The sequence below is a fragment of the Peromyscus californicus genome, unplaced genomic scaffold (assembly GCF_007827085.1).
Source record: "Peromyscus californicus insignis strain IS unplaced genomic scaffold, ASM782708v3 Scaffold_4__1_contigs__length_199733344, whole genome shotgun sequence".
NCBI classification, from domain to species: Eukaryota; Metazoa; Chordata; class Mammalia; order Rodentia; family Cricetidae; genus Peromyscus; species Peromyscus californicus.
Window position 1 is genome coordinate 166,017,670 of NW_026294562.1, and position 22,739 is coordinate 166,040,408.

The window sequence follows — 22,739 nt, forward strand, 5'->3', positions numbered from 1 at the left end:
TCACTCTATTAATATAACTCACTAATAAGCAGTCAGATCTGACCCCAGCACCCTGAAGTCAGGGGCCAGTTCTGTCCTGGTCAGTCTTGCGTCCCTCAAAGCCTGCTACAGAGCCACAAATGTTGAATTAATGACTAAATGAGTGAGAAAAGACTCCAGAGAATACTACTCAGTACTCCTAGATGTATCAATCGCTGGGGAACTGAGCCTCAGTTTCCCCATTCATAGCTTAAGAATACCTGTTTTTTTCAAACTTGTTGCAAAAAAAAAAAAAAACCACTGAAAAGTATACATATGAATATACAAACCTAGTCAGGCAGTGGTGGCACATGCCTTTAGTCTCAGCACTCAGAGAGGCAAAGGCCAGCCTGGTCTACAGAATGCAGAATGAGTTCCAGGACAGCCAGGATTACATACTCTTTCTGGAAAAAACACATAAATATAAACCAGGCTGGGGTGTATGTAGCTCAGCTTTTGCATTTTCTGCTTCCTCTTCTGGCAACACTTCCCCTTCAGGCTTTGTTGTGCCTGTGTCACGACACCCCCGAGCAAGACCACCACAGAGCCGATATCCAATGCAAAACACACGGGGGTTTATTGATAACAAGCAAGCCCAGGCTTGGTCTGTGCCCAGCACTCCGACACAGCAGGTGGAGGAGGAGAGCCCTGAGCTCTGAGAGTGAGGGGTATTTCACGGGAAAACCCGCAAGCAGGTGGTACAAGCCTTTGCATCATAGGATTGGGTGAGGGTATGTAACCTTTGAATTTACTGGTTGGGGGTTACAGTTATCCTTTTTGGGCAGGCCTGGACAAGTCCCAGGCTCTGTCCTTGAGCTGCCATGGGGGCTGGCTGGCCTAGCACGTACTGACTGGGGGGGCTGACTCAGTGGCCCAGGCTCTGTCCTTGACTCATGCACGTAGCTCTAAGTTGGTGAGGGGCCCCAGACAGTAAACATCTGGCTGAACTTTGAGCAGTCAGAGTACATGCAAAAAGGGAGCTACTTCAAGGACTATGTCTTTTGTTCATGTGCCCTCCCAGAGACTGCTTGCTCAAGTCTCAGGAAACTGAAATTGAGGCCTGGTCTCTGAGAAAAGACTGAGCAGCCTGTTATGGCGTCTGCTTGGTCCTTTCAGCATCTCCGTGAGTCTCATTTTCTTGTTTTCCACTCAAGTATTATTTTACTGAAGCTGTTGTCTCTGACCTTGCTTCTACAAGCAGCATCCCTCCACACTCTCTGTTCCTTTTTGTGTTTCCCCCAAATAGCAGACAATATTGCTTAATATTTTATTTATTCACTTGTTTGTGTGTTTCAGAAAACAGCTTTCTATTTCAGTCAGGCTCCCACTCATGATCTTCCCGCTTGAGCCTCCTGAGTGCTGGGATAGTCGGTATGCTTCACCATGTCCTCTTTACTCTTGTTTTTGTGACTATCCCTGTGTCCTCTAGTAAGAGGTGACCTCCCTAGGAGCAGAGACCTCATCTATTTTCTTCCCCAAAGTCTCCTCCATGCATAGACGCAACCCCAGATCCTAAGGCTGTACCCTTCCAAGGGTAGTGCTATCCTAAGGATAAAGGAGGACAATTTGGAAGTATATAATCAAAATTAAAGATCTAGCCCGGCGTTGGTGGTGCGCGCCTTTAATCCCAGCACTCAGGAGGCAGAGCCAGGCGGATCTCTGTGAGTTCGAGGCCAGCCTGGGCTACCAAGTGAGCTCCAGGAAAGGTGCAAAGCTACACAGAGAAACCCTGACTCGAAAAACCAAAAAAAAAAAAAAAAAAAAAAATTAAAGATCTACCATTTAGTGAGTGGCTGTATGTACAGCAAGCAGTGAAAAAAAAGTTTGTGCACTTTTTTTGAAACAGGGTCTCATGTAGCTGAAGATGACCTGACCCTCCTGCCCTCCCCTTTCTAAGTTGTGGTCTTACAGGCTTGTACCAACACATGCAGGTTTATTTGGAGCTGAGGATCAATTCCAAGGTCTCTTGTAAACGAGGCAAGCAAACAAGGAACACTGAAGAGCGAGGCTTCTGTGACCAGATGAAGGAGAGGAAACAACCTGGCAATGAGACGGAGAAAGGGGGAGGGAGACACCCCTTTCTCTGTCTCACAGACACCATGGCAAGGACTTTGCCTTGTGAGCTGAGGGGGAGCGGAACCATGGAAGGCATTTGGGCAGAGGAAGGATTTTAGATAGGATCTAGTGACCGTGTGAGAAACAGACAGTAAGACATTGTATTAGGGTTCTCAGGGCAGTAGAGCTTATAGAATGAATCTCTCTTTCTATTTTATATAGAAAAGGGGTTTATTAGAATGACTTACAGGGTATGGTCCAGCTAATCCAACAATGGCTGGCTGTGAACACAATAGTCCAAGAATCCAGAAGTTGCTCAGTCCACAAGACTGGATGTCTCAGCTGGTCTTCAGTAGACAATGGGATCCCGAAGAAGTAGGCTCTAATGCCAGTGAAGGAATGGACTTGCTAGCAAGGAGAGAGCAAGCAGACAAGGAGCAAAAGCTTCCTTCTTCCATGTCCTTATTTTGGCTTCCAGGAGAAGGTGTGGCCCAAATTAAACGTGTGTGTCTTCCTGCCTCAGAATCTGGATTAAAGGTGTGAGTCCTCCCTCTTCAAGATCCAGATCAAGGCTGGGCAGTGGTGGAGCACACCTTTAATCCCAGCATTCTGGAGGCAAAGGCAGGCCGGCTGGTCTCTGAGTTGAAGCCAGACTGGTCTATAGAGCAAATTCCAGGACAGACAGGGATATACAGAAAAATCCTGTCTAGAAAATAGATAGATAGATAGATAGATAGATAGATAGATAGATAGATAGATAGATAGATCTAGATAAAAGGCATGTGTCTTCCTGCCTTGAAGGTAGACCAGAAGCAGATCCACCCACTTCAAACCAATTAAAAAAAAAAAATCTCACAGGTGTGCCCTCCATTCTAGACTGTAGTTCATTCCAGATGTAGTCAAGTTGACAACCAAAAACGGCTATCCCAGAAACCAAGATGAGAATAAAGAAGACCAGGGTAGTGACCCCAGAACAGTGAGGAGTGGTGTCAGCTGGGCCAGTGAAATAGGAGAGGACGTGGTGGAGATTCGGGCCCGAGTGACTGGCATTGTGACCACTGCAACGAAAAAGATGGGGAAATCATTCTGTTTGGTGCCTATGTGTTGGGTATCCCTGATCCAAAATGCTTGGGACCAGAAGTATTTCAGATCTCTTTCAGATTTTGGAATGTTAACATAGACTTATAAAATGAGATACCTTAGAGATATGACCCAGGCCTAAATACAGAACACCACTTCATATGTCTCTACTCACAGACCCTTGTCTTAGTTACTTTTCCTTTGGCTGTGATGAGATGATAGGACCAAGGCAACTTATAAAAGAAAGCATTTAATCAGGGGCTTGCTTACAGTTCCAGAAGATGAGTCCATGACCATCGTGGCAGGGAGCATGGCAACAGGTGGGCAGGCAAGGACTGGAGCAGAAGCTGAGAACTCACATCTCATCTGAAAGATGGAACCAGAGAGAGAGATAGCGGGGGGGGGGGGGGGGGGGGGGGGAGCTACCTGGGAATCGTGTGGGCTTTTGAAACCTCAAATACCACCCCCAGTAACACACCTCCTCCAACAAAGCCCCACCTCCTAATTCTTCCCGAGCAATTTCACCACCTGTGGACCAAGCATTCAAACAGACCAGCCTATGCAGGCCATTCACATGCAAACCACCACAAGCTTGAAGGTAACTTTTACACCACAGTTTGAGGGGACTGTGAGTTTTGTTGTTGTTTGGTTGGTTTGCTTTGGGATTAGATTTGGGGTTTGTTTTGTTTTGGAAGGTTTATTTTAGATGTATGAGTGTTTGCCTGCATATTTATATATGCACCATGTGCATGCAAGTGCCCAAGGACGCCAGAGGAGGGGCATTGTATCTCCTGATACTGGAGTTACAGATGCTTGTGAGCCACCATGTCGGTGCTGGGAATTGAACACAGGTCCTCAGGAAGAATAGTCAGTGACTGGGGTGCCGTCTCCCTAGTCTCAGGTTTTGGTTTTTGAGACAGAGTCTCCTATAGCACAGGATGGTTCAAACTCACTATGTAGTTGAGGATGGCCTTGAATTTCTGATCCTTCTGCATCTACTTCTTTTTTTTTGTTTTTTGTTTTTTGTTTTTCGAGACAGGATTTCTCTGTGTAGTTTTAGTGCCTTTCCTGGATCTCGCTCTGTAGACCAGGCTGGCCTTGAACTCACAAAGATCCGCCTGCCTCTGCCTCCCGAGTGCTGGGATTAAAGGCGTGCGCCACCACCACCGCCCGGCTCTGCATCTACTTCTTGAGTACTCTGAAAGTAAGCATGAGTCCACACACACACATTTTGACTACAACCTGTCATAAGAGGTCTGTTGTGGGATTTCCCATTTGTTCTTCTAGTCGGCTTTCAAAAAGTTTTGGGGGACTTAGGATGCTGCTCAGCAGAGCATTTGCCTACTACTGCACAAGGCTCTGGGTTCCATCCCTAGCAATGCACAAACTAGATGTGACGGTTTGATTAAGAATGATCCCTATAAACTCATATATTTGTATGAAACTGGGAAGGATTCAGAGGTGTGGCTTTGTTGGAGGAGGTATGTCACTGGGGGTGGGATTTGAGCTTTCAAAAGCCCACAGCAAGCCTAGTCTCTCTCTCTCTCTCTCTCTCTCTCTCTCTCTCTCTCTCTCTCTCTCTCTCTCTGCCTCTATCCCTCTCTCCTTCACCCCCCACCCCGCCTGTGGATCAGGATGTAAAGCACTCAGCTACTACGGCAGCACCATGCCTGTCTGCTTTCTGCCTTGGTTATGGACTAGCCCTTCATGGCAAGCCCACAATTAAATGCTTTCTTTTATAGGAGTTTCCTTGGTCATGGTGTCTCTTCACAGCCATAGAACAAGTGGGGCAGTGGTGGCGCACAGCTTTTGTTCCAGCGCTTGGGAGGCAGAGGCAGACCTGGTCTACAGAGTGAGTTCCAGGACAGCCGAGGCTACTCAGAGAAACCCACCAAAGGAAAAAAAAAAAAAGACACAGGACATAATGGCTCACTCCTATAATCTCAACACTTGGGAGGTGGACAACATTAGAAACTCAGTGTTGTCCTCATCTACATACCAAGTTTTTTTTTAAAAGATTTATTTATGTATACAGTGTTCTGTCTGCATATACACCTGCAAGCCAGAAGAGGGCACCAGATCTCATTATGGATGGTTGTGAGCCACCATGTGGGTGCTGGAAATTGAACTCAGGACCTCTGGAAGAACAGCCAGTGCTCTTAACCTCTGAGCCATCTCTCCAGCCCCTACATACCAAGTTTTAGGCCAGCCGGGCCTACATAAGACCTTGCCTCAGGAAAAAAAAAAATGGATTTTAAAGCATCTCGGATTTTGTATTTCCATGAAGTACTGTATTTGTGACTTTCCACTGCTGTGATAAAACACCATGACCAAAAGCAACTTATGGAAGAGGGAGTTTATTTTGGCGTCAGTTTCAAACAAAGGGTGGGGGAGGCATGGCAGCAGGCAGCCAGAGCAGGAAGCTGAGGTCACATCTTCAATGGCAAATAGAGCTAACTGGAAGCGGAGCAAGGCCATAGGCCCTCCCTCCAAGCTGCTGCCAGTGGTGCAGTGATGCACTTCCTCCAGCAAGGCTCCACCTCCTAAAAGTTCCACGGATTACCCAAACAGCATTGCCAACTGGGGATCAGGTGTTCAAGTAAGTGGGCCTATGAGGGACACATCTTTCAAATTACCAGACCAGATAGGGACGGGTGTTGAGTGAGAATTTGGACATTAGTATCAAACATTTGGAGAACAGGGGAGCCCCATAGATGACCGCTATTGCAGAGAACCCTAGTTCGGTTCCCAGCATCCACATCAGCAGTTCACAACCACCTGTAATTCCAGCTCCAGGGGATTAATGCCCTCTTCTGGCCTCCAAGGGTACTGCACTGCACACACACACACACACACACACACACACACACACACACACACACACACACAATGTAAAAAAAAAAATCAGAAAACAACTCACCTAGGAACCAAATAGACATAATTATCAAAAGAAGACAGAATAAACTAAGTTTTTTTTAAGTCTTTCAAAGAAGAACTACATTTTTTTTTTTCATTTTTATTTTATTTTTTGAGATAGGATTTCTCTGTGTAGCCCTGGCTGGCCTGGAACTCACTCTGTAGACCAAGCTTCCCTTAAACTCACAGAGATCCACCTGCCTCTGCCTCCCCAGTGCTGGGATTAAAGGTGTGCACCACCACCACCCAGCAAACTACATTTTTGTTTAAAGAAAAAATGAAGGAAATAAATGGCAAATCTGTAGTCAATTAGGAAGCCACCACTGACCACCAGAACCATTTTATGACAAGCAGTTCTTGGAAAAATCACTGAGATGTGACTCACTGGAAATCACTATTTTTATGTTAAGAAATTAGTATAAGCCAGATGTGGTGGTGTGGGCATGTGACCCCTGTTGTGGAATATTATTTTAAGGTGTGTTACTTTTGTTTATGTTGCATTTGTTTAACTCTGTGAAGCTGTGTTACTGTGCCTGTCTAACACACCTGATGGTCTAATAAAGAGCTAAGAGGCTAACAGCGAGGCAGGAGAAAGGATAGGCGGGGCTGGCAGGCAGAGAGAATGAACAGAAAGAAGAAAGAGCAAGAGAACAGGCGAGGAGGATGCCAGGGGGACAGCCACAAAGTAGGAGTAAAAGTAAGATTACAGAAGTAAGAAAAGGAAAAAGCCCACAGGCCAAAGGTAGATGGGATCATTTTAAGTTAAGAAAAGCTGACAATAAACAAGCCAAGCTAAGGCCAGGCATTTACAATTAAGAATAAGCCTCTGTGTACGATTTATTTGGGAGATGGGTGGCAGGCCCCCCAAAAGAGCAAAAACAACTAACAACAGATGTGATTCACTAAAAACTTAAGGAAATCACTATTTTTGTTTGTTTGGTTTTGGTTTTGTTTTTGGAGACAGGGTTTCTCTGTGTAGCTTTGGTGCCTATCCTGGAGCTTGCTCTGTAGCCCAGGCTGGCCTCAAACTTACAGAAATCCACCTGGCTCTGCCTCCCGAGTGCTGGGATTAAAGGCGTGCACCACCACCACCCAGCCAGAAATCACTATTTTTATTTCCAGAAATTAGCACAAGCCAGATGTGGCAGTGTGGGCATGTGACCCCTGTACTTACTTGAGAAGTTGGAGAAGGAGGTCTGCTAGGAGTCTGCAGGCCAGCCTGGGCTATAGAGAGAAAGCAACACTGTCTCAGAAAACAAACAGATTTTCAAAACCATACAAATAGGGGCTACAAGATGGTTCTGTGCGTAAAATATTTACCACACAAACAGGAGGACCTCGCCTGGCCTTGGTGGCACATGGGGAAAAAGGGACCTGGTGTGTGTAGTCAGTTTCAGGAACATCCTGAGACTTGTGAGTTGTTTACTCCCTGACTCTTAAGGATTACCTCTTGTTTCAGTTTGGAGACATGATTACATAACAGTCTGAGCAAGAGAAAGTTTACAATAAACAACATTTACAATAAACAACAACCAGTTTATTTAACTTTAAATAAATCTTTACTATCAAGAGATTTTATGTATAATTGCACAGAAATACTTTTAGAAACTGTGAAATTTGAAAAAAATGAAATATCTCCTTCATTTTTTTAAAGATTTATTTATTTATTATGTATACAGTATTCTGCCTGCATGTGTCCCTGCAGGCCAGAAGAGGGCACCAGATCTCATTACAGATGGTTGTGAGCCACCATGTGGGTGCTGGGAATTGAACCCAGGACCTCTGGAAGAGCAGTCGGTGCTCTTAACCTCTGAACCATCTCTCCAGCCCCTCTCCTTCATTTTTTTTAAGGCCAAAGAATTTAAACGGAAACTTTCAAAATGTGTCTTAGTTTTAAAAAAAATGAAAAAGTCCTTCTGAAAAGGCTCCCTGGTCCCAGTAAACTAACCAGAAATTCTTTGAACTTTTTAGATAGGTTCATACATTGTTCAAGGAGGTTTGGGGGTGGAGACATCTAGGACATTGGCCTAGAATCCCCCAGTGAGGGGAAGCATGCTGGAAGCATGACGGAGTACTGGGTCGTCAGCTTGGGATCCCTGGTGAGGAACTGAGGATGTGGCTCAGTTGGTAGACTTGCCTAGCATGCATAAAGCCCTGGGCTTCGTCCTCAGCACCACATAAATCAGGTGTGGTGATGCAGGACTGTAATCCCAGCACTCAGGAGATGTTGAAGATCATCCTTAGCTACATATCAAGTTCAAAGCCAGCCTGGGCTATATGAGACCCTCTCTCAAAAAAAAAAATTACTAAATAAAGATAACCAAAGCCAAACCAAGCCCTAAGGCTTTGTAAAAGAAAGTTGGTGGACACGGTACGTGTTAAAATCCTGCAAAATTTGGGTAAGTGTCGGGGATCTGCTCAATGTACAATATATACCTATATGATATTTTTTTAAATAAAATTGTTTAAAGATCCTCAAAAACTAACTAACAGAAAAAGGCATCAGCAATATCAAGGAGCCCACATACTAGTTGGAAAAATTAGAGTTTAGACAGTACTTTCTAAGCCAGGGGACAGGAGAAGAGATAAGACTGAGCCAGTCACAAGATTAGACATGGAGGTCAAGCAGTGATGGCACACTTCTTTAATCCTATCACTCGGGAGGCAGATATCCTCTGGATCTCTGTGAGTTCAAGGCCACACTGGGCTACATGAGATTGATCCAGTCTAGGAGAGAAACAGAGCCAGGCAGCGGTGACACACACCTTCAGTCCCAGCACTTGAGATCTCATGCCTTTGCTTGGGAAGCACACATGCCTTTAATCCCAGGAAGTAATATGGCAGGGCAGAGAAAGGTATATAAGGCGTGAAGATACAGGAACACACTCTCTTTAGGCTGAGGATTTTGTAGAGGTAAGAACTAGTGGCTGCCTGTTCTGCTTCTCTGATCCTCAGGCAAGTATATTAGGGTACACAATATATCATCACATTGTGATTCCAGGCCAGCATAGTCTACAGAGCTAGTTCCAGGACAGCCATGGCTACACAGAGAAACCCCATCTTGAAAAAGTGTTTATTAATAGAAGAGTAGGAGGAGGGGCCAGCCTGCCACGGAAGGAACAGCATGCCAGCAGACCAGTAACACCACGGACATGTGGCAATACATAAATTAATAGAAATGGGTTAATTTAAGATGAAGGAGCTAGCTAGCAAGAATTCTTAGCCATAGGCCATACAGTTTGTAATTAATATTAAGCCTCTGAGTGATTATTTTATAAGGGGCTGCAGGACTGCGGGTGAGAGAGATTTGTTCCTACTTCGGGCCAGGTGGGGCACAGAAAATCTTTTAGCTACAGGCTGGGGCTGGTAAGATGACTCAGTTGGTAAAGGTGCCTGCAGCCAAGCCTGGCGACCTGTTTGATCCTCAGGACCAACATCACACGCACACTCCACCCCTGCCCCTTCCTGACACAGACAGTAAATAATTACACATAATACAAAAAATTTAAAAGATGGAGTAAGTCTGTCTCTCACCTTTGGAGAATTTATAGTTGATCTGGGCATTTGTGTTAAAGAGATTTTAAGAAAGGAGGAGCCCCTGTGAGTTCGAGGCCAGCCTGGGCTACCAAGTGAGTTCCAGGAAAGGCGCAAAGCTACACAGAGAAACCCTGTCTCGAAAAACCAAAAAAAAAAAAGAAAGGAGGAGCCCTTGTTTGTCCCTGGGAGGGATGCAAGTCATGGAGGGCTTCTTGGAGGAGGCACCCTCAGGGGCACTTGCACTGTCTGTTTGGAATAGTTCCACAGATTTAAGCATGGATCCTCTCTCCATTATTCAGATTTGAGCTCAGTCATTACCTTTTTCTCAAGGTGCTAGCCTGTCTGACCTAGGCTGCCCCACAGTGTGTGTGTGTGTGTGTGTGTGTGTGTGTGTGTGTGTGTGTGTGTGTGTGTGGTGTGTGTAGGCCTAAGGTCAAGGTTCGATATCTTCATCTAGTGCTCTCCACCTGGAACTCACTATGTAGATCAGGATAGCCTAAAAATCTGAGATCCTCCTGCCTCTGCCTCCCAAACGCTGTCATTAAAGGGATCACCACCAGGCCTGCTCCACTCTGTTTCTTGAGACAGGGTCTCTCCCTGGAGCTTGTTGATTGGGCTAGGCAGGCTGGCTAGAGGACCCCCAGGACCCACCAATTCCCTCAGTGCCGGGGTTATAGGCACGCTGCCATACCCAGCTCTTGTGTAGGGGCTGAGGCTCCAACCCGGGTCCTCTTGTTTGTACAGCAGGCCATTTGAGCCTTCTCCCTAGCACCTTCTTTAGTTCTATGGAACATCTCACCCTTGACGTATTCCATATTCCTTCAACTGCTTCCTAACTGTCTTCCGCGCGGCGAAGTGCTCATTCTTCCTTGGGGCAGGAATTGGTTCCAGCCGTGGCCACACCCAGCGCCTGTCTATCAGGCTTATTTGCACAAGCGAGTGCACAATGAATGTTTGTTGAATGAAGAACAAAAGCAGTCCCTGAGCTCCTGGATCGAGCTATGCCTGAAGCTGCACGGTTGTGCAATGGCCTAGGAAATACAAAGCCCTCTTGCCTACACCGCCATCTCAGACGTCACCTCGTGGCTGGTGGACACCTTGCTCACATTTTCCTCATCCTGTGGATCCCTCAGGGCCCAGCGACAGGCAGCCTGGAGTGACCGGCAGAGCTGTTTCCTTCCAAAGTACAAAAACATTATAGGATTGACAGAGCTGTGAGCGAGGGCCAGGCCTGTAACCAGAGGCTCAGCCTCCAGGACCCGGGCAAGGAAAGAGGAGGAAGGCTCAGCCACTGCGATTATGACCCTCAGGATGTGGTAAGGGGTCCAGCAGATGAAAAACCCCCACCACGACAGCTGTGCCCAGTGGCCAGTGACGTCGGGTCAGTTGCCGTTGGAGGATGCTGTGGCCACTGGCCATAAACACCAATGGCCCCAGAAAGCCAAAGAGAAGTCGAACGGCGGTGATGGTGGCCTCTGCAGCCACCGATCGCCCATAGTCGATGCCACACACAAGCCGAGAAGGGAAGTGCTCCCGAAGCAGCCTATGGTAAACTGCTGAGGGTACCGTCAGCAGCAGGGCCAACATCCAGGAAGAGACCTGGGCCGCCCGCACCCCGAGCGTCCGGTGATCAGACGCCTTCCAGGAGGGCCTGAAAGCCAGTAGGAAGAGGTCAGCGCTGAGGGCGGTCAGGAGCAGCACGCTTGCATACATAGACAGGACCGTAACCGAGGGTAGCAGCCAGCAGCCTGCTGCCCCATACGGCCAGTGACCTTTTTGGGCAATGGGCACAGCCAGGAAGGGCAGAGACACACAGCAAAGCAAGTCAGCTACGGCCAGGTGCAGGAACCAAGAGGTCCCAAGCCTGTGGCGGGACTCTTTCCAGGTCACCCAAGCCACCATGGTGTTGCCTGGCACACCCACCAGGAAGATGGCTGCATACAGCAGAAGCAGGGTTATGAGGTAGAAATCACTAGAGAAGCAACTCCCATCTGGGCAGTCTACGGGGACATCCGGAAGATCCTGGTAAAGTTCGTAATCATACTCATAATTATCCTCGGAGCTGGTGGTATGATTCATCATCCTGGCCGCAGACACCTGCAGGGGACAGAAAGAAGGACAAAACCGTTGGAAAACTTCAAGAGCCTTGCTGTTCTGGGGCAGGGCTGACTCAGAGGCTCCGGGGCAGAGCTGACCCAGAGGCTCCGGGACAGGGCTAGCCCAGCGGCTCCGGGATAGGGCTGACCCAGCGGTTCCGGGATAGGGCTAGCCCAGCGGCTCCGGGACAGGGCTAGCCCATACTAGAGAGGGCAATGCTGTGGTGTTAGGGTGCCTACACTCCAGGGTACCAGTATTCTGTGATGGTTATTGTCAACTGGTAACTTGACAGATTCTGGAAGCATCTGGGAGATGGGGGGTCTATCTTTGTTGTGCTAACTGATGTGAGAACGTCCATGTTAATTGTGGGAGGGACCTGACTCCAGAAAGTTATGCTCTGACCTCCACATGTGTGCCAAGCGACATACACACTTACACACATACATACATATATATATATAATATATATATATAATATATATATATATAAAATAAAAATAAAGATTTTTAAATGAAATTAAAAAAATAAGTGGGAAAAGCATTCTGGACAGTGGCATACGTTCATTACTAGTTTCTTTTTTCTTTTGTTTCGTTTTTCAAGACAGGGTTTCTCTGTGTAACAGCCCTGGCTGTCCTCAAACTTGCTCTGTAGACCAGGCTGGCCTCAAACTCACAGAGATCCACCTGCCTCTGCCTCCCAAGTGCTGGGATTTAAAAAAAAAAAAAAGTATGCCACCACATCCAGCTGTTGAATATTTTATCACAGGAAAAGAAACAATTAAAAAAGAAAGAATTATCTCATTAGCACGTGGAATTCCAGAATATAAGAACAGCAAACTGAATTCCAGAAATGCTAAGACTTGTGTACATCTTGAAATTCTAGTACATAACCCTTTACATACCACAAAGTACTGGGATTGAAGCCAGGGCCTCACAGGTGCCAGGCATGTGCTCTACCACTGAGCCACACCCAGCCCCTCACTGGGGGATTCTAGGCAGGTGCTCTACCACTGAGTCACACCCCCAGCTCCTCACTGGGGGATTCTAGGCAGGGACTCTACCACTGAGTCACACCCCAGCCCCTCACTGGGGGATTCTAGGCAGGTGCTCTACCACTGAGTCACACCCCCAGCTCCTCACTGGGGGATTCTAGGCAGGAACTCTACCACTGAGTCACACCCCCAGCCCCTCACTGAGGGATTCTAGGCCTGTGCTCTACCACTGAGCCACACCCCAGCCCCTCACTGGGGGATTCTAGGCAGGGGCTCTACCACTGAACCACACCCCCAGCACCTCACTGGGGGATTCTAGGCCTGTGCTCTACCACTGAGCCACACCCCCAGCCCCTCACTGGGGGATTCTAGGCAGGGCTCTACCACTGAGCCACACCCCCAGCCCCCCACTGGGGCATTCTAGTCAGGTGCTCTAAAACTGAGCTGCATTCCGTCCTTGTATCTTGGAATTCTAGGATGTCACTGTCTTAGAACTCCAGCCTGTCAGAATATTGGATTGCTGGAACCCTAAACAATCCCTTAAAATGCTAGAATCCTAGCTCATGCCTATCCTGGAAGGCTAAGGTGCAGTTTTAGAACCCCATGGCAGATTAGAACATATAGATCCTGAATGCTAATGCATTAGAACACCCAAGCTCTTGGAGTTCCAAAAATTAAAATTCCAGCAATGTAGCTGCAAGTTTCTCTATCCTGCCCAGCCCTGAGGTCTGGACAAATCTCTCCCACCCTAACTCTTGAAGCTGCTTACAAAATAATCACTCATAGGCTTAATACTAGTTACAAACTGTATGGCCTATGGCTTTAGCTTCTTGCTAGTTAGCTGTTTCATCTTAAATTAACCCATTCCTATTAATCTACATGTTGCCACGTGGCCGTGGCATTACCGGTCTGCTGGCATCTTGTTGCTCCTTTGGTGGAGTCTCTCCTGACTCCGCCCTTCTTCAGCTCATCTTCAGTTTGAATGTACTGCCTAGCTTTATCCTGCCCTGCCATAGGCCAATGCAGCTCTATTTATTATCCAATGGGAGCCACACATATTCACAGCATACAGAAAGACATCCCAAGAATAAGGCATGGTAGCATGCTCAGTGAATAAATGCAGGAGTCAATTCTTACAAATAAAATAAAATCCACTTGGAGCAATTGTTTCAATAGTATTAACATTGGGAACGCAGGAAGAACAGAACATTGTATTCCCTATGGTTTATTTATTCACAAACACAGCTCCCAGATACTTTTTGTTCTTTGGAAAAGGTTTTCATGTAGCTCAGGCTAGTTTCACACCTGCTGGGTAGCCAAGAATGACTATGAACTCCTGATCCCTCTGCTTCTACTTCCCAAGTGCTTGGATTTTAAGGCTGAACACCACACCCAGCTCTCGAGCATTTTTATTGTTGTTCTGGGTCTAAATCCAAGGACTAAGGCACAGTCCAAAATCTGTTTCCTTACAGCTGATATTCCAAGGGGCAAAACCAAGGAGTGAGGATACAGACAAGAGCTTTGCAGTATTTTCCAACACGTACTAGTTGAATGAGGAAGAAGTATCAAGGCCAGCCTTGGCTGTATAGTTAGAGGCCAGCCTGGGCTTCATGAGACCCTGCCTCAAAAAAATTGCTGTAGAAAGAGAACAATCCCAGAGAAGGAGGCTGCGGTGCAATTGCACATAGATGGTAAAGGAACGTAGTAGCATTTGAGCAGAAACTAAAAGAATTGAGGGAGATGAGGAGGAGGCTCTAGAATGAGATCAAGTATGATGGGTGTGTTCAAGGAATAGCAAGGTCATTGTGGCTGGAATGGAGTAGAAGAGAAAGAAAATGGATAAGTGAAAGCAAGCCAGCCATGATGGCATGCTCCTGTAGTCTCAGCACTCAAGCTGTGAGGCAGGAGGATTGCCGTGAGTTCCAAGCCAGCTTGGCTACATAGTGATTACTAGGTCAGTCAGGGTTTACATAGCAAAATGCTATCTCAATGGAGCGTGGTTAGTCCTGCCCTCCTGTAACTGCAGAGCTTGGGGGGGTGGGGGCAGAAAGATCAGGAGTTCAAAGCCATCGTAAGCTATACACTACACGAGATACTGTGTTAAAGAGGGAGGTGCTGGAGAGACAGATCCATAGTTAAGAGCACTTGTTGCTCTTGTAGAGGACCCAGGTTCTGTGCCAGCAACCCCATGGCAGCTCACAACTGAGCCATCTATCCAGCTCCTACCCTAACCCCCATTTTTTTATTGTGTTTTGTTGTTGTTGTTGTTGTTTGTTTGAGTTTTTTTAAGCTTTATTTATTTGATGTGTATCAGTGTTCTTCTGAATGTGTGTATGTGCACCACATGCATGCTCGGTGTCCATGGAGGTCAAAAGAAGACACTGGATCCCCTGAAACTGGAGTTACAGACAGTTGTGAGCCACCCTGAGGGTTCTAGGAACCAAACCTAGCAGCAAGTTCTCTTAACTACTGCTCCTGCAGGGGGCGCTGGGCAGCTCCCAGTTGTCTGTACTCTAGCTCCAGAGGATCTGACGCCCTCTACTGGATTCTGTGGTACATGTACTCAGGTGCATACACACATACACACACACACACACACACACACACACACACACACACATTAAAAATCATTTTAGGCCGGGCGGTGGTGGCGCACGCCTTTAATCCCAGCACTCGGGAGGCAGAGCCAGGCGGATCTCTGTGAGTTCGAGGCCAGCCTGGGCTACCAAGTGAGTTCCAGGAAAGGCGCAAAGCTACACAGAGAAACTCTGTCTCGAAAAACCAAAAAAAAAAAAAAAAAAAAATCATTTTAAAATTTAAAAACAGTAACAAAATGACCTGATCCAACAAAAATAATAGTTTTAGCGTATCAGAAGCCACCATTCATTAAGCATTTTGTGTGTGTTCCAGGCATGGCTCCAAACACCTTTCAACATTGTATCACCTAAGCATCCCATCAACCCTCCAGTTTTGATACGGTCTTGTTAAACTGACAGTTGACCGGAGGCACAGAGAGGATGAGAAATTTACTTTAAAATCAGTCAGCTGAGTAGGAGACAGAACTGAATTACAAAATGTTCCTAGGCCCAAGTCCCAAAATACTACCACCCCTCGATATGAGAATCTGGGAAGGTAGATGGCCTCACACACTTTGTGGCCCTGAACCAACTCTGTGACTTTGGATGGCAATCACGACCGGTTCCGTCCATATCCTCCTCTGGGACCCAGTTAATGCATAAGAAACACATCCATGGGGAAAGAGCATTGACTAACGTTCCAGAGGACCCAGGTTCAGTTCCCAGGCCGTCCGGTGTCTGATCACACCAGGACTAAAAAGAGGAAAAGAAACACATTCATGTCACAGACGCGCTGGGGAGAGCAGGACCTAGGTGGGAGGGGACACTCAACCCCATGTCAGAGTGGCTGGAACCTGCCGCTCTCATCTGACTATTATGGGTTGTCTGGCACTGCCCAGAGCCACAGCCAACAGTGTCAAAACAGGAAGGACGTGGCGGAAGTTGGGACACTCTCAGCTCTGCCAGGTAGCCAGCTATGGGGCCAAGCCATTTTTCTGGGTATTTTTCCATCCTTAAGAGTAAACTGGACCTGGTTTTTAAAAACTCACCTGTCATCCCGGCACTCCGAGGTTGAGGCAGGAGGAATGCCATGATTTTAAGGCCAACCTGTGCTGTGCCATAAGGTCAGAACCCATCTCAAAAAAAAAAAAAAAAAAAAAAAAAGCAAAACAAGCAATAAAAAAAATAACAAAAGAATGAAAAGTAAAAGCTTCAACAGCTGTGTGTCCTTCAGCAAGTATCCTAAACCTCTCTGTGCTTCAGTCTGTAAAAGGGAATAATCAAGTAACCCACCTTAAAGAGTGCTGGGAATATTCGATGTATTCAACAGATCTGCTATGGAGAAAATGACTGCCACAGTGCTGGTTCACAGCAAGCAAGGGGTGTGCGCCTGTGTGTGTGTGTGTGTGTGTGTGTGTGTGTGTGTGTGTGTGTGTGCCTGTGTGTGTGTGTGTCTGTATGTGTGTCTGTGTGTGTGTGCCTGTGTGTGTGTGTCTGTATGTGTATGTGTCTGTGTGTGTGTCTGTGTCTGTGTGTATGTCTGTGTGTCTGTGTGTCTGTGTGTGTCTGTATGTCTGTGTGTGTGTGTCTGTGTGTGTGTGTCTGTGTGTGTGTGTCTGTGTGTGTGTGTCTGTGTGTGTCTGTGTGTGTGTCTGTGTGTCTGTGTCTGTGTGTCTGTGTGTGTGTCTGTATGTGTGTCTGTGTGTGTGTCTGTGTGTGTGTCTGTGTGTATGTCTGTGTGTGTATGTATGTCTGTGTGTGTGTCTGTGTGTGTGTCTGTGTGTGTGTCTGTGTGTGTCTGTATGTGTGTATTTCTGTCTGTGTGTGTGTGTCTGTGTCTGTGTGTGTGTGTCTGTGTGTCTGTGTGTCTGTGTCTGTGTGTGTCTGTGTGTGTATCTGTGTGTCTGTGTGTGTGTGTATCTGTGTGTCTGTGTGTGTGTCTGTGTGTGTGTGTATCTGTGTGTATCTGTGTGTCTGTGTGTGTGTCTGTGTGTGTGTATCTCTGTGTGTGTCTGTGTGTGTGTATCTGTGTGTGTCTGTGTGTGTATCTGTGTGTGTGTGTCTGTGTATGTGTCTGTGTGTGTGTGTGTATCTGTATCTGTGTGTGTCTCTGTCTGTCTGTGTGTGTGTGTGTGTATCTCTGTGTGTGTGTGTATGTATCTCTGTGTGTGTTTGTGTGTGTGTGTGCGTGTGTGTGTGTGTGTGTGTGTGTGTATCAGCCGCTGTCTTCAAGTGTACACACAGCCTCTCCTCCCTTCTCCGCCCCCACCCTGTGCAACTATTACTGATAACAATCCAGGACAGTTTCCATACTCAAGACGTTCAGCCTGCGGTATTTTGTCTGTAAACAGAGACAGGAATGATTCCGGCATTCACTCTCTCTGTCTCTGTCTGTCTGTCTGTCTCTCTCTCTCTCTCCCATTCCCACTTAACTCAGTGCTCTCCCACTGAGCCAACTTCTCAGCCCTTCCATTTTCTTGAGACAGAGTGTCTCATTGAACCTCAAGTTTGCCAAATGGATTAAGAAGAGCCAGGAAGCACAAGAGATCTTCCTATCTGCCCTCTGGTGCTAGGATTACAAGTGGACACTTCTGGACCCAGTGCCATTGTTGTCGTTTTGTTTTGTTTTGTGACAAGGTTTCTCTGTGTAGCCCTGGCTGTCCTGGGTCTCACTCTGTAGACCAGGCTGGCCTCGAACTCACAGAGATCCGCCTGCCTCTGTCTGCTGAGTTCTGGGATTAAAGGCGTGTGCCACCACCACCCAGCCTCATTGTTGTCTTTTACAATAAATCAGTTATATTTATTTGATTCTATACACTATATACCAACCAGTATTGCCACTGTTTCTACATACGTATTTGTGTGTGTGTGTATGTGTGTGTGTGTGTGTGTGTGTGTGTGTGTGTGTGCTCTTACATGCACACTTGCTTGCACAGTGTGCTTGCATGGGAAAGTTCACAGTGGAGGTCAGAGGACACTTTATGGGAGTCAGTATTCTCCTTCCACTAAGTGAGGTCTCAGGATCAAATACCAACTGTCAGGCTTGGCGGCAAGTGCGTTTACCTACTGGTCATCTTGCCCCCAAATTACTACTTTGTGGTTTTTTTTTTTTTTTTTTGAGACATGGCCTTTCTGTCTATCACTGCTGGCCTGGGATTTACTATGTAGACTGACTGGCCTCAAACTCACAGAGATCTGGATTCCCTAGAACTGGAGAAGCAGGTGGTTCTGAGTCACCTGACATGATTGATGGGTGCTGGGAACAGAACTTAGGTCCTCTGAAAGAACACTACATGCTCTTAACAACTGAGCCATTTCCTCAACTCCAAGTTGAAACTTTCAATTATAAACTGGGCATACTGGCTCACACCTTTAACCTCAGTCCTCTGGAAGCAGAGGCAGGTGGATCTCTATGAATGTGAGACCAGCTTGGTCTACATAGTGAGTTCTAGGACAGCAAAAGCTACATAGAGAAACTCTGTCTCAATAGTAATAGTAATAATAATAATAATAATAATATACAAGCTGATGAGAAAAGAGGTTGGTAGGGATGGATATATATAAAATGTCATAATGAAACATGTTGTTTCATATGCAAAAATGCAACAAAACAGGAAAACCTGGGCATGGGACACATTCCTGAAATCTCAACACTTAGGAGACTGAGGCAGGAGGATTGCCATGAGTGTGAGGCCAGTCTGGTCTACATACCAAGTTCCAGGCTAGCTTAGGCTATGCCATGAGACCCTGTCTCTGAAAACCAGAAAACAGGGCTGAGGACGTGACTCAGTTGGAAGAGTGTTTACCAGCACCACATAAACTGGACACAGTGACACATTCCTGTAGCCACAGCATTTGAGCTTGAGGCCAAGTGGGCTACAGGAGTTCCTGTCTCAGGAGAGAGAGAGAGAGAGAGAGAGAGAGAGAGAGAGAGAGAGAGAGAGAGAGAGAGGGAGAGGGAGAGGGAGAGGGAGAGGGAGAGGGAGAGGGAGAGGGAGAGGGAGAGGGAGAGGGAGAGGGAGAGGGAGAGGGAGAGGGAGAGGGAGAGGGAGAGGGAGGGAGAGGGAGGGAGAGCGCACTGATGTCCACTGTGTCTGTATGATGTTTCAGAAATGACTGTCCTGACCCTCCAAGAAATGGAAATTATAATTATCCCAATTTCCCAGAACTTGGGCTCCACCCCGTGTGGGCTCCAGTGTGTTCCTGATATCTAGAACAGTCCTTGGCGTTCATGTGGTATTTGGTGAGTGAAAGAATTAGGAAACTGAAGTCTAAAGGAGGCTAAGAAGCCGCTTGGGGTCTGAGAGTGCTGCCTCGATGGATAAAGTGCTCATCCTGCAAGCCTGATGACCTGCGTTTGATTCCTGGAACACGCACGCGCGCGCACACACACACACACACACACACACACACACACACACACACAGCAGAAGGACACAACTGAGTTCTGTATGTTGTCCTCTGGCTTCTGTATGCAGGCTGTGGTACAGACACCCATGTGCACATGCAATAAATAAATAAATTATAAATAAATGCAATTTAGAAAGAAAGGCACTCCCTTGAGCTACTACACAAGCAAACTTTTTTTTTTTCTGAGACAAGGTTTCTCTGTGTAGTTTTAGTGCCTGTCCTGGATCTCACTCTGTAGACCAGGCTGGCCTCGAACTCACAGAGATTCACCTGCCTCTGCCTCCTGAGTGCTGGGATTAAAGGTGGGCACCACCACCACCTGGCTACACACAAACAAACTATTAATAAAATAATTTAAAGACAATATCTGAGAATCATAAAATACTTTTAAAGAAAAAATAATGCAAAAATGTGGGGAGAGAGCCTCTGTGTTAGAAATAAGAATTGGACTGGCATATTCTTATGCTGGGAAACGGACTCAGATAATACTCTTCTGGAATGTGCTCCGTTTACGAGAAGCCCCAGAGTTGCCTAGTTACGACCTGCACACACCTCTGTGCACATTCGTAAGTTCCCTTTTGGCCTAAAGTGACCCTTGCTGTCCAAGGAAGCAGGAACATGGATTGTGAGGGCTTGCTCGCCGGACACATTGACTTTTGGAGGACTGGGCCCCAACCTGGAAATCCCCGAAGGTCATGGTGTCCCGTGCTGCAGAGTGTGACTGAACACTTACCTGCTTTATTGGGCATTTTCTACTGGGCTGACCTAGCTGGTACCACGTATCTGGGGCTCTGACTTGTTTTCCCGAGCCCTGATGATAATTTCTATCTGGAGGGCCAAGGGTGTGGCCCCCTCAGCTGGTAGAGTGCATCCTGGCACGCACGAAGTCCTGTGTTCTATCCCAAGCACTGCATAAACTGTGTATGATGGCTCATGCCTGCAATCCCAGTACTCTGGAGATGTAGGCAGGACAGTCAGGTGTTCAAGACCATCCTCAGCCACAGATCAAGTCTGAGGACAGCCTAGCCAACATGAGATCTTGTCTCAGAAAAAAAAAAAAATATATATATATATATATATATATATTACACACACACATATATATTTTCAAGATATCTAAGTGAATCCTTCTAGGAAGTTAAAATCATGAAGCCCTCCACTCCTCTCTCCCTCCTGCCTCCCCCCTTACCTTCTCTTCCAACTGGTCCCAAATTGGTCAAATGCCTCTTGCAAGCACACAGTCAGGCCACAGCAGCTTCTGGGAGGCCCGGGGTCTCTCCACCAGGGACAGCAGCTGGAGAGTCTCGGCGATCCAACCTGTTTCCCCGGATCCTATGGGATTCTCTGAGGGCCCCGGTGAAACCTTCTTAACCAGGAAAAACAGGCGTGGCCTCCTCCCAGCCTCAGGGGAATATTTGTCTCTTCTTCCTCCCGTGAGTCACACGTTAAGCCACAGACCGGAAAGGTCGGAAAAGCCTGAAGTGTGGAGAGGTGGACAGTGCCTCCACCCTCAGTCTTACCGTCACCAGCTTCCTGGAAGCCAGATCTGTGTGGACTTTGAACCGCAAGGTCTAGAGGGCTATCTTTGAAACCGTCTCCCACCTATCCTCAGCCCCGCAGGGCCCCTAAGTTTCTGCAGTAAATACTAGGTACCAGCTGACCCACTCCTGACCTCCCGTCTGTCGCCACAGACTCTTAAAGATTTTTTCCTTCCTCAAATGTTCTGAGGAAGCTAGCCCAGAGATAAAACCCTATTCAGAAAAATCAAGAAGTCCAGCCCAGGTCCTGAGGCTTCCATGGAACCTAAAATGCTAGTCCTGCCCCTCTCTGGGCCTCCATTTTTTTTTCCACCTGTAAAATGGAAAGACATTAGCAGGGGTGGGAGAGCATGTTGTCATGGCAGACTCTGGAGGCAGAGGCAAGGAAGATCTCAAGCTGGAGACCTGTCTGGTCTACACAGCCAGGCACTGTCACAGAACCCTGGGTAGGCGGGTAGGTGGTAGTGGGTAGGTGGGGACATACTTGTCACACAAGCATGTGGACCTCAGGTTGAATTGCTGGAAGCCACATAAAAGTCAGATGCAGTAGCACGTGCGTGTAATTCCAGCATTCGTAGGTGGAGATAGTCAGGGGAGACAGGAGAATCCCCGGAAACATGTGGGCCAGCTAGCCTGGCCTCTGCCACTGCAAGCAACAAGAGACTGTCTCTAACAGAGTCGAAGCTGAAGGTCTGGGATAAGGCTGTTCACTGACCTTCGCATGCAAACTGTGACTCCCAGGCCTTGTGCATGCGGACTTAAAATGAAAAAAACAAAAAAACCAAAAAACCAGTAACCACAGCAAAAGAAGTCGACCAATAGTGGCTGGTTTTGGTTTTGTCTTGTTTGTTTGAGACAGAGTCTCATGTAGCCCGGGGTGACTCAGACTCACAGAGATTTGCCTGCCTCAGCTTCCCAAGTGCTGGGATTAAAGGCGTCCCCAATTCTAGAGCACACTATCTCAAAATACACACCCACACACATGCTGCAGGCTTAGGATACTAAGCAAGAAGACATGGCCTCACCAGGTGATGGTGGTGCACGCCGTGAGTCCCAGCACTTAGGCAGGTGGATCACTGAGTTCAAGGCCAACCTAGTCTACAGAGTGAGTTCCAGGACAGCCAGGGCTACCCAGAGAAACCCTGTCCTGAAAAAAAAAAAAAGAAAGAAAGAAACAAAGAAACAAACAAAACAGAAGACATGGCCTCAAGCGTGACCTTGGAATGTCTTCACTCAGCAGTTTTTGATGTCATATTTCTCTCTGAGCCATGCTTAAGGCCTTGAGGGGATGTGGTCATGAATTCTTCTACTGGTATTTAGAGTGTTAAGTCATGTTGCTAGAGGAAGCTGCTTCTGGGTCAAGAAGCGGCAGACTCTGTGATCCAGGCCTCTCTCATCCCGAGAGGCCTCTGTGTTCTCTACATCTCAAGTAAAGTTCCATGGGAAATTACCTGGTCAACAAATGTGCCAAGATGATAAAGTCCTGGAGTGTGGCTAGGTGGTAGAGCCCTGTCTAGAGT

The 22,739-nt window shown here is 47.1% G+C and overlaps 1 protein-coding gene across 1 annotated transcript; it reads right to left on the reverse strand.

Moving 5' to 3' along the window:
- Window positions 1-6,222: 6,222 nt before the first annotated feature.
- C5ar2 (complement C5a receptor 2) lies at window positions 6,223-21,342 on the reverse strand. The gene is given in 3 exon segments (XM_052713828.1): window positions 6,223-10,949; window positions 10,951-11,703; window positions 20,871-21,342. Coding segments are annotated over 2 exon segments (1,026 nt in total). The 5' UTR covers window positions 11,689-11,703; window positions 20,871-21,342; the 3' UTR covers window positions 6,223-10,661.
- Between the last annotated feature and the right edge of the window lie 1,397 nt (window positions 21,343-22,739).